This window comes from Petaurus breviceps, unplaced genomic scaffold, assembly GCF_028583685.1.
Source record: "Petaurus breviceps papuanus isolate PSGF00001 unplaced genomic scaffold, PetGlider_PUasm1.0 151, whole genome shotgun sequence".
Lineage (NCBI taxonomy): Eukaryota > Metazoa > Chordata > Mammalia > Diprotodontia > Petauridae > Petaurus > Petaurus breviceps.
In genome coordinates, this window is record NW_027185712.1 from 1,301,272 (window position 1) to 1,314,044 (window position 12,773).

The following is a 12,773-nucleotide window of genomic DNA, read 5'->3' on the forward strand; positions in this document are numbered from 1 at the left end:
AAGGGCACAGGTAGTGAGCTTTAGTGGTAGAGTTTGAACCAAGATTTTTTGATGTCAGAGTTAATGGTCTTTCCATAAGATACCAAAATCAACAAAATGAGCTAATACACGCATAGGGCTTTGCAAATCTTAAAGCTCTCTATAAAGGCTATTATGATTATTAATTATGCCACCTTCTCTGTGCTAGCCCTTTAAGATCTGCAAATGGTTTTACATGTTACTTCCATTGATCCTCATAACAATTTTGTGAGAAGTATGTGCAGCAGACATGACCATATCCATTTTGTAGGTGAGGAAACTGAAGTGCAGAGAGGCTGTTGCCCAACCACACAACCAGTATTAGAGCTGGGATTTAGACCCAGGTTTTTCCTGACTCCAAGTCTAGCTCTTCCATTGCTCTGAGATGCTTCCCAAAGAGGGCTGATTGCTACAGCATTTAGTAGGTCAGGCTCCTAACTATATGGTGTATTAAATAAAAAGAAAGTATACCTCATCAAATCAGAATCTGCTATCCGGGGATATGCACTCACATGCAGGGGCTCAAGTTTACTTGTGCCTTGTGTTTGCAGAAAAAATTTACCAGGAAAATGAAGAGTTGCTGCTGTTTAGTTATTTAGGTCATGTCTGATTCTTCATGACCCCATCTGGGAATTTCTTTGCAAGGCTATTCAAGTGGTTTTCCATTTCTTTCTCTAGCTCATTTTATAGATAAGGAAACAGCTAGTAAGTGTCTGAGGCAAGATTTGAATATAAGAGAATGAGTCTTCCTGACTCCTAGCCAGGTACTCTATCCACTATGCCCCACAAGCTACTTCAAAATTAAGAGTAGGACTCCACAAACCACAAATATTTAATAAGTGCCTAGTGTGAAAACAAGATTATAAAGGATAATGTTTAAACCAAAGAGATATCTTTCAAGTCTTTTCATAAACTCTCTTCCAAGTCTAGAAAGTACTCCCTCCCTAATCTTAGCCTTCTACACAAAGCCCTTCCTGAGCGTCCTACCCCAACACCAGTTGTGTACGTCCTCTGGCCAATTCCTCAAATTAATTTGTATTTTGTTACCAGTGTAGTAAAGCTGAAGGTCTGGAGGGCAGAGACTTTTCTGTTTCTATGGGGTATCCCTGGGCCTAGCAAGCAGGGTGATAGCTCCAAATAAAACAAAACATGGTTTAATAAATACTTGCTGAATTGACTTGAATTCCAGGTATACAAGCGCTTAAAGGTCAACAAAAATCCCACAAAAGCAATTGATGTGCTAATTATATATTTGTGTCTATTATTAAGGAGCCTCAGAGCCTGCCCCAAAGCCCTGCAAAATGTTGGGGAAAGGATGCAGGCTGCTTGTGTAAGGAGAAGGAAAACAGATTGGACATCCAGGCCCAGAGCTGATGCTAATGAAGTATTCAGTGACTCAAAGCATGGGAGGCTGAGGGCATCCCCTCAGATGGCTCTCAATCTTCTTAATCAAGTGGGCAGAAAGATGGTTTGCTGAGGGTAAATGAGGAAGACATAGGATTAGGGATTGAAGAGAAAAGTTTGGAAAGTCTTTCTGGAGAATGGGCAAGAGGCCAGTAACATATGAGTAAAAGAAAAGTCATTCTGTAGTGATCCGTGTAGAGCACATGTCTTACCTCAGAGTTCATGAAATGGGTCTTTAAAAATGACCTTCCTTGGCTATCATTCAGTCTAAGGCTAGGCAGCTAGAAGCAGCTCAGGAGTTTTTAAGTACCCAAGAAGGGCTATTTTAACCAAAATAAAGGATTGTAGATAGATTCATCTTGTACTGATATGCAACACTTTATATGTAGTCTTGGAGTTAAGTAGAGTTTAGACCTACAGCTCTCTTACTGCTCTCCCCTCCTAGCCAATGCCCAGAGCACAGAGGATGCCCCACTTGGGCTCCCTCTCCTTAGTTGTTGTCCACACTGTGCTACCTTCCCCCTTCAGAACTTTCCTTTCCTGGGAAGGGGAAGATAAGGAATTTGATAAATTCACTATGAGAGTGTATGGGTCCTTCCCATGAGTTCCCAGGGTGTGCATATTTATTCAACAGAGCCCTTCTAGAGATGAGAACTATTCTACTGTGTTAACACCATATTGTACTCTGCTATCAAAATAAAAATATATAAACCTTTGTATAGGAAGAGGATGATATAAAACATTTTGGGCATCAATTAGAACTGTGGGAAGGACATAGGTCCTGAAGTCAGAGGACCTCTGTTCAAATCTTCCTTCTGATGCTTCTTTCTTTTGTAATCTTGGGCCAATCACTTAGCCTCCATGGTCTTCAGATTTCTCATCTGTAAAATGAGGGGATTTGGACCAAATGGCCTCTATGGGTCACATAATCATTGAATGTCACCTTCCTAGGACCCTTAGAGGTCATTAGTCCTGCCCATTCATTTTAGAGAATGTGTATGTCTCTATGTACATCTATATGTGAATACAGGCAGAGTAGCTTAGCTGATATCAAGGAGAGCTGTGTACCAATCCTATTTCTGATGTTTATTTACTGTCTATGGATCCCTAGACAAGTTAAAACCTTTCCTGGTCCTCAACTACCTATTGGATGTATATACAACATCCAATATCTGTGATAAAAGGGAAAAAAATAATACTTTGGACCCTGACTGAGAAATACAATGGATATCTGAAAGTAAAAACTCACTTTGTTGGGGGACACATTTGCCAGTGTTATTTCTTGATGGAATTCGTCATTCCTCGCTAGCATTAAGTTTTAAGGTTGTAGCAAACAAGACAGACAGACCCATGTGGATGCCCCCTACCTGTCTTGACTGAGCAGTAGGGCTGTCAGCGTGGATACTATATTTCCCAGGCAGCCTGTGAGCGTCAACCAGGGACTCTGGATCAGCAGCCCAATTATGATGATGATGCCACTGATGGGGTTGTTAATAAACACCACTTGGGATATGCCTCGAAGAATCCAGTCAAGGAACTGCAGTATGACAGGTTTGTCTGAAAGAAACCAAAAAGTGGAAGGAAGATTAGTCATTGCTAAGTACTGAAAACAAGAGCCTCTATTCCTAGAATCTAAGTGGGACAATGAACTTTGGAGGTCATCTCATCTAACTTGTAGTTCAATGGAAATTCCTTCTATGACATCCTGAATAAGTGGTCAGTCATCCAGCCTCCTCTTGAACCTCAGTGCCCAGGAACCACATCTTCTACTCAGCTCTCAAAGTGATTGTGTCACTTCTCTATTCAATTAATAACAGTGACTCCCCATCACCCCCAGGATCAAATATAAAGTCCTCTGTCATTCCGAGTTTTTCATAACCTGTCCCCTTTGTACCTCCCCAGTCTTCTCCCCTTCAATCCCTTCCACAAACTCTGTGATCGGGTGATGTTGGACTCCTTGCAGTTTTCTTTCCAAGATATACTCAGTGTCCTGACTCTAGGCATTTTCCCTGGCTGTCTCCTATCCCTGAAATTCCCTCCCCACCCATCTTGTCTCCTGGTTTCCCTGGCCTCCTTCAAGTCACAGCTAAAATCTTGTCCTCTGCAAAGAACCTTTCTGGTTTCCCTTGATTCAGGTGCCTTCCCTCTGTTGATCATCTCTGATGTATCCAGTATACAGCTTGTCTCTGCATATGGTACACATTATCTTCCCCATTAGATTCTGAGCTCCTTCAGAACAGGAGGCCTCAGTTTCCTCATCTATAAAATGAAGGTTCTGGACTAGCTGGCTTCTTAGACCCTTTCTGATCCTAGCTATCTTATGCCTTGTCAATGACTCTAGGACAGGCAGAAGAAGGACATGGCCTTACTGACTTGGTTGTCTTATACGGTAGCTAAGACCCTTTTCTTTGTAGCTACAGTGCTTAGCATGGTGTCTGGCATATACTAGGTGCATAATAAGGACAACTGGGTGGTGGGCTAGATAGAGTGCTGGACCTGGTCAGAAAGACTTATTTTTCCAAGTTCAAATCCAGCCCCAGATACTTACTAGCTGTGTGACCCTGGGCAAGTCATTTAACCCTGTTTGCCTCAGTTCCTCATCTGTAAAATGAACTGGAGAAAGAAATGGCAAACCACTGCAGTATCTTTGTCAAGAAAACCCCAGATGGGGTCACAAGGGGGTCAGCCACAACTGAAATGATTGAACAGCAACAATAGGTGCATAATAAATGCTTGTTGACTGAATGACTTCTGAAGCAGCTCATTCCACTTTGAGGATCAGCTCCTATTGTTAGGAAATTTACCCACACATTGAGCCAAAATTTCTTACTCCATTTTCTTCCTTCTGAGTTGAAAAAGCACATATCTATTCCTCCTTCTATGTGACAGTCCTTAAAATCCTTGAACATGGGTATCATGGCCCTGTAAGTCTTTTTTTTTCCCTTCAAATGGGCCTCTTGGGAATTGATGACTGACTGTCTCTGTATTGAGTCAACTTCTAGCTGAGACCTTGTTTGTGTGGAGGAAGGTCCGAGATAGAGCCAGGTACTTCCTTCTCCTATTGCTCCCAGTTTTAAACCTCTGGGGTCAAGCAAAAGTGGTCTTCTCCCCCTTACACATGGCAGGCCTGAAAAACTCTCCATACCAACTCAGCAACCCTTCACTATTTTGAGATGACATTCCCTGTTGCCTTTTTAAAGCACCTGGAGGGATGAAAGCACAGATATTGGCTGAGCTAGAAAGAATCTTGGAAGGATCTTTAAGTGTATTTATTGACAAGTAATTTCCCTTTGCCCTACAATTTCCTTTGTCCTTTTCTGCTATTTCCCTTTGCCTAAAGCAGAATCATGGCCCTGCATGACTGGAAGGATATTCTGGATATGGTTTGGGATGGTCCCATTATCTTCAGTCACTAGCTTGTCCTTACTTCTTTAGCCTCTGACATCTGGTTTCCTTTAGCCTCCACTCAAAGTTCACTGAAATTCTGGGGCATCCTGAGGCAAGGGATTATCTGGGAAGGAAGAAAACTGACCTTGCCCTTGCTTTTGGGCAGGGCAGAAGGGCAGCAGTGGGAAAGAAGTATGGAGGAACCTTCTGGAGAAGGCAGCCAGGGCCTTACACAGACTCATAGATGAGAGCGGGAAGGGATCTTAGAAGTCATTTAATCCAACCCTTTTATTTAACTGAGGAAACTGAGACTCAGGAAGGTTAAATGACTTAGCACAAGGTCACATAGGTGACCGTGAATACTAAGCATTATTAGAGGGCTTTGAACTCAGTTTCCCTGACTCTACAGTTCTGACTCCAGTATTCCTTCTGTTGTGCTGTGCTGTTCTTGTGTTTTTGAAAGGACAAAGAAGAGTAGAATCCTTTATATCAGAATCACAGCCATTTGAGGGCTTAAAGGTTTAGTCCAACTCCCAAGAGTAGCATGAATTTCCTCTACAGCACCCCTACAAGTACCATAACATCCACTAATCCAAGACCTTTAATGATGGGAAGCCTACTACACACTGAAGCATCCACTTTATTTGAATAGTTCTTCTATTTATAATTATTGAATGTTATATAATAATTGAATAATTATTGAAATGTTCTTCCATTATTTACTTTCTACTGAGCAAAAATCGGTCTCCCACAAACATCCAATTACTGCTCCTAATTCTGTCCTCTGGAATGAGCAAAGTAAATCACAGAATCACAGATACTAAGGAGAGCAAAGAGAACTTGGGAAGTATCTAGTCCAATCTCTGCCCCATAGGTGGTGGCGGCTGTTTGTCCTTCATTCTTGAAGAGGACCGATGATATCAAGAGGGTGATGTCTCGGATTTGATGAATTGGATTTGAGTGAGGCAGAGATGCCAAAGTTGTTAGCTCTACTCTCTCCTTCAGTCATTGAAGTCTGTACCCATTGGTACATGTACATGGCAATATGCTGTCCTAATATGCCTCCAGGTTCTCCTGCTCTGGTGGGGCAACTTGTTATCTGTACCCTGACAGAGGGAGCACAGTTTTTCCCAGTTCCTGGGGATCTCTGATTGCTGCAGCTACCACCACCATTATTCTTGCTTCTTTTCTCCTTTTCCTTTCTCTTCCTTTCCACTGTTTCCATAAGAGAGGCACTGTGGTATGGTGGAAAGAGCCTTGTATTTGGAGTCAAAGAATCTGAATTTCAGTCCTGCCTCTGATCTTTATTATCTCTTTGACCTTGGGAAAGTCATTCAGTTTTCTAGGGCCTCAGTGTCCACATCTATAAAATGAAGGTGTTGGACTAGATGACTTCTGAGACCCCTTCCAATCCTAGCTCTCTTATGCCTTGTCAATGGCTCTAGGACAGGAGGAGGAAGGACATGGCCTTGGTCATCTTAAAGCTAAGACCCTCTTCCAGGTTCTTTCCAAGGTACTACCTCACCTGTTCTGAAGGTATTTTTGCTGGGTGGGGTCTAGGACCTGACAGAAAACATTAAAGACAGCACTTTGAGCCCAGCTTTTCAGCCAGTTTTGACTACCAAACTGCACTCTCATCTAGTCCATATATTTTCATCTTGTCCACAAGAACAGCATGAGAGACTTTGTCAAATCCTTTGCTAATATCCAAATAAATTACATTTATAGTATTCCCCAGTCTAGGACCCTTGTCTAAAAGGGAAATAAGTTGAGTCTGGCATAGGCTATTCTGAATGAAGGGATCCTGGCTCTTTACGATCACTAAATCACTTCTAAGTCCCCAGATGGTTAACTGGCTATCTCTTTAATGATAAATTCTACAATTTTTCTAGGAATTGAGATCAGACTCACTGGCCTATTCAGACTTCACTGTCTTCCTTTTTTTTTGAAAATCAGGACAACACTTTCCCCTTTCAAAGTCTGTAGTACTGGTCCAGCTCTCTACAACTTCTCACTGTGGTTACCATTCACATTTTCCAGTTCTTTAAATATCCTGTTTGAAAGATGGCTGAGTAGAAGCAGGACCTCTGTGCAGCTCCAGCTTCCACCTTCCCCAATCCATGTAAAAGGGGACTCGGAACAAACTTTGGAAGCTTCAGAACCCACAAAATGACACAGAGAAGCTGACCTCCCACTGAGGACAGCCGGCAGGAATCGGCCAGTGCAGTGCTCTGGGAACCGAGTCCAGGCCCCTATGAGGTTTTATGAGGAGGTTTTAGCCCCAGGGTGGGCCTGACCAGCCTCAGGTTGGTGGGACTCCAGTTCACCAGCAGCTGTGGCCGTTTCCAGAATTATCAGCACATAGATGCTAAGGACAAAGTGAGGGGTCAGTGCACTGTGGACTTTTGGACCCAGTAGTTGGGAGAGCCTTGGCTTTTGCCCCCAGGGTGAGAAGCCACTGAGCTGCCTTGGCTCAGCTGGTGCTACATTGTGCCTTCAGCTCCTGGACTGCAGAACGTAGGGAGACCAAGCAACCAGTCTGAGGGGTATTCGCTCTTGCTTTAACCTGCTTGGATTTGGATTGTGGTCTAGGGTGGAGGTCCAGAGCATGTGGAGACCTCAGAGAGGGCACCCATCTAATACCTCCGGCATCTGAGAAAACCCCAGGATTTGGGACAAAAGCTCCCCTGTCTGGTGGCAGAGCCCTACTATGGCAAAAAGCCCAGGGGATAAGTGACTGAGGGACGACATGACCAGGCAAAGGAAACAAAGCAGACAGAAGATTCCAACATTAGACTCCTATTTGGGGGACAAAAAGGAGCAAAGCATGGAACAGGAGGAAGACAGTGAAGTCAGAACTCCTGTACCAAAAGCTTCAAAGGAAAATATGAGCTGGTTACATGCCATGGAGGACCTTAAGAAGCAGATAAGAGAAGTGGAGGAAAAATTGGGAAGAGAAATGAGAACAATGCAAGAAAATTACGAAATGAGAGTCAACAGCCTGAGTGAGGAAAATCACACCTTAAAAAAACAGACTAACTCAACTGACAAAAGAGGCTCAAAAAGGCAATGAGGAGAGGAATGCCTTAAAAAGTCAAATTTTCTAGATAGAAAAAGAAGCTTAAAAGCTCAATGAGGAGAATCATTCCCACAGATTTAGAATGGAGCAAAGGGAAGCTAGTGACTTTAGAAATCAAGATGCTGTTAAACAGATCCAAACAAATGAAAGAATAGAAGGCAATGTGAAATATCTCATGGGAAAAACCAGTGACCTGGAAAATAGATCTAATTTTAGATATATATTAGAGATATTAGATTATATATTAGAGATATAATTTAAAAGTTATTGGACTACCTGAAAACCATGATCAAAGAAAGAACCTAGAAATTATCCTCCAAGAAATTCTCAAGGAAAATTGCTCTGATGTTTTAGAACCAGAAGGCAAAATAGAAGTTGAAAGAATCCACCTATCATTTCCTGAAAAAGATCCCAAAAAGAAAACTCCTAGGAATATTATAGCCAGGTTACAGAATTCCCAGATCAAGGAGAGAATATTATGAGTAGCCAGGAAGAAAAAAATTTGAATATTGTGGAAACAAAATCAGGATAACACAGGATCTGGCAGCTTCTACACTGAGGGATTGAAGGGCCTGGAATATGATATTCCGGAGGGCAGAGGAGCTGGGATTAAAAGAAGAATCATCTACCCAGCAAAACTTAGTATCATGTTTCAGGGGAAAATACGGTCATTCAGTGGAATAGAGGACTTTCAAGCATTCTTGCTGAAAAAACCAGAGTTGAATAGAAAATTTGACATTCAGATATAAGAAGCAAGAGAAGCTTGAGAAGGTAAACAGGGAAAAGAAATCATAAGCCACTTATCAAAGTTGAACTATTAACATTCCTACATGGAAAAATTATAATTGTAACTGATGAAACTTTTCTTAGTATGAAAATAGTTGAAGGGAATATATATATATGTATATATATATATATATATATGACTATATCGGAGGGTATACGGGCATATGAATACATATGTGAATGTGTGTATATATGTTTACAGGTATACATAGATAGAGGGTACAGGATCAAGTTAATAGGAAGGGATGATACTTAAAAGGTAAAATTAAGAGGTGAGAGAGGAATATAATGAGAGGAGATGGAGAGAGACAGAATGGGGTAAACTATCTCATATAGAAGAGGCAAGGGAAAATGGTTACAATGGAGGGGAAGAATAGGAAGGCAAAAGGGAATGGGTCAACCTTATTCTCATTGAATTTGGCTCCAGGAGGGAATGAAATACACACTAAATACGGTATCTCACCCTACAGGAGAATCAGGGGGAAGAGGATGAGAGGGGGGATGATGGAAGGGAGGGCAGGCTGGGGGGGGAGGGAAGTTGGAAGCACTCACTTTTGAAAAGGGACTGGATCAAAGTAGAGAATAGAACAAGTGGGTGGTGGGATAGGAGGGAGGGAAATATAGTCAGTCTTTTACAATATATCTTCTATGTTAATGTTTTGCATTAGCTACACATGTACAACCTATACTGAACTGCTTATCTTCCCAGTAAGGGTGGGTGACAAGAGAGGAAGGGAATGAATCTGGAATTCAAAGTTTTAAAATCAAATGTTTAAAATTATATATATATATATATATATATATATATATATATATATATATATGATTATTAATACTATTTCACATGTAATTGGGGAATAAGATATACAGGCACCGGGACATAGAGATCCACTATGCCCTACTGGAAAAATCGAAGGGGGTATGGGAGAAGATATGGGAGAGAGCAGATTGGAGGAGGGGATATCCTGTAGGACTGCTATTTTGGGGTGGTAGGTAGGGAAAAACAGGGAGAAAATTTGTAACTCAAAATTTGGCGGAAATGAATGATGTAAATCAGAAGTTAATAAAGCATTTGAAAAATGAAAAACAGAACAAAACAAAACAATATCCTGTTTGATCTGGACCAGGTGACTTGAATTCATCAAGAGCAGCTAGTTGTCCTCTTACTATCTCCTTACTTATCCAAGGTGTAAATACCCTCTTAGCCATTTTCTTCTGTCCTTTACACTCCAGAGATCATTCTCCTTTGAAGAGAAAACAAAATCACAGTGGTAAAACTGTTCTGCCATCTCTCTCACGCATTATCATCATTCTTTCCCCTTTCCTGATCTCTGGTTCTCTCAATTTTTTGATCCTCCTGCAATATAACCTTAAGATCCTTTTTGGTGCCCTTAGCTTTCCTTGCTAGCCTCAGAAATTTCTGAGACTTAGCACTTCTAAAATGCTCTTGTATTCACTGATAGCTCCCGTCCCCCCCCCATTTTTTTTATCAATAGATAAATTGTTTCTCCATCTTTAGAAGGATGAAGTTAATACTAAGATGTCCAGAAATGATTAGTTACTTTCCTTTTGGCAGAGAGACTTCCAGAAGATGAATATTGATAATTAAGTTCCCCAGTGTTGTTTTATTATATCTCAGTGGCAAATTTGTGATTTACTTCGTACATTAATCTATTTCCTCTTTCTCTCTAGGTGGTCTGCAGTATACCTCAATGACAATATCACTTCTGTTTCTGACTCCACTGATTTTCACCCAAATGTTCTATGCCGTGCAATCTTTCCCTGCTTCTTATATTTCCTCCCATGAGTATATCTTAATCTATGATACAATTCTATCCTTTTTATCTGGTTCTTTTGAATAAGGTATATCTTTTCAGAGTCATATTCTCATTTCACATCTTATCCCATCAATTGGCAATGATATCTATGAGGTTTAATTTGTTTGTGTGTGTGTGTGTGTGTGTATATGTATGTATGTTAGGACCTCTAATTAATTTTGTTTACCTTTAGTTAACACCTCTTTTATGTGACAGTCTTTCAAATATATGAAAACAGAAGCGTTATCACTTGACAAAAAGTACTTCTCCGAAGTTACCAATGATCTTTTTTTTTTTTAAAGCAATCGGGGTTAAGTAACTTGCTGAAGGTTACACTGCCAGTTATCTCTGAGTGTGGTGCTGAGTATCTGAGCCTGGGATTCGATCCAGGTCATCCTCACACTGGAGCTAGTGCTCTTACTCGCTGTGCTACCTGGCCGCCCCACAATGATCTTTTAATAGCCAAATCTGATGTTTTTTCTAAAGTCTGCATCCTTATTGATCTATCTACTGATGTTTTGAAGCCAGTTGCAGGTATTTACATATATTTCTATTAAATTCAATCCACAAATTTGATAAGGATGACAACTATGTCTTCATTCAAGTTATTGATAAAAAAATTTTAACAAGAGCCATATCAGAAACTGAGGCATGCGGTTGGAGGCCTCCTTACACACTGTCATTGATCACTGCTTTCAGGCCCAGGTATTTAGTTAGTTCCAAATCCTACTAATGACACTAGAGCTTTCAGTTTCTTCCATAGGGTATCATAACTGTCTAATGCCATACAGCAATCTTGACACATGCATTTCCCTAACCTGATAAAAAGGGAATCTGAAACCAATAACTCATTCTTAATGAATCAGCTAGGTGGCACAGCAATAGAGTGCCAGGCCTGAAGTCAGGAAGACTCCTCATCTTCCTGAGTTCAAATCTGACCTCAGATACTTACTAGCTTTGTGACCCTGGGCAAGTCACTTAACTTTGCCTCAGTTCCTCATCTTTAAAATGAGCTGGAGAAGGAAATGACAAACCACTCCAAATTTCTTTGTCAAGGAAACTACAAATTAGGGGGCGAAAGCAGTCAGACATGACTGAAAAACTCCTAAGCAAATGAACCAATCCTGGTCCTCCGTGATCCCTATTGTGAATCTAAGTGCTCACAAACTATCCCTTTAATAAAATGCCAGGAATTGGCATCAAAATTGGTCTCAGAGTTTGGAGTAGCTTCCTTCTTTCAAATCAGATTTGTACATGTCCACTCATAGAATCTGAGTTACTAGGGACCTATAAGGCATGTAGACTAACACAAGCTTGAAAATAAATATGTTGCTTTTAGTTGAAGACCTTTCAGTAAGGGGAAACTCACTCTCTCCTATCTTCATGTCAGCCACAAATCATAATTCCTTTAAGATAAATAATTAGAAATTCAGCAATAACATCCCCAAATCCCTCAATTCCAATCCTACCTTCTGCAAGCCTTCCCCCTCTCTTCTTTCCTTCTCCTAATGCCTCCTATTTGAGATTATCTTCCATTTACACTGTATGTAAATACAGCTCAATACTCAATTTATAATAAACTAGTAGAAACTAGTTTCCTATCATATCCAGGATCAAAGACCAAATCCTGTTTGATCAAAGCCCTTTAAAATCCTTTATGACCCAGCTTTTTAAAGGATATCTTCTTCCTTTTTTTCCCCTCCCCACCCCCACCACAAATTTTCCCTAACTACACTAATATCTGAATTCTCATTGCCTGGTCTATAGCTTTATGACCTTTGTTATTGTTGTTCAGTCATGCCCAGCTCTTTGTGACTTCATTTAGGGTTTTCCTGGCAAAGATACTGGCATACCATTTCCTTCTCCAGCTCATTTTACAGAAGAAACTGAGGCAAACAGGGTTAAGTGACTTGTCCAGAGTCACACAGCTAGTAAGTGTCTTAGGCCAGATTTGACCTCAGGAAGAGGAGTCTTTTTTTCTCCTTTTCTAACCTTCTTACACCTCACACCCCACCACATACTCAACAGTCCACGGCTTCTTTGCAGTTCCTCCCCAAAGACATGACTTCTTTCAGCTCCAGACATTTTTATTGGTTCCCATTCTCCCCCCCCCCCCCACTCCCATGCCTGGAATGCTCTCCCTCCTCACCTCCACCTCCTGTCTTTTTCAAGTCCCAGGCAAAATCTTATCTTCTACAGGAAGCCTTTCCCAATTCCTCTTAATCCTAGTGCCTTCTCTCTACTGGTTATTTCCTATTTATCATGTATATAATTTGTTCATA

The 12,773-nt window shown here is 41.0% G+C and overlaps 1 protein-coding gene across 4 annotated transcripts in view; it reads right to left on the bottom strand.

Moving 5' to 3' along the window:
* Nucleotides 1-12,773, bottom strand: part of SLC14A1 (solute carrier family 14 member 1 (Kidd blood group)) — a 54,827-nt gene that overhangs the window by 31,814 nt on the left and 10,240 nt on the right. For all 4 annotated transcript variants that reach the window (XM_069075399.1, XM_069075398.1, XM_069075397.1 and 1 more), the window contains one exon: nucleotides 2,790-2,979. In XM_069075399.1, coding sequence (XP_068931500.1) covers nucleotides 2,790-2,979 — 190 coding nt within the window. The remainder of the gene's footprint in view (nucleotides 1-2,789; nucleotides 2,980-12,773) is intronic.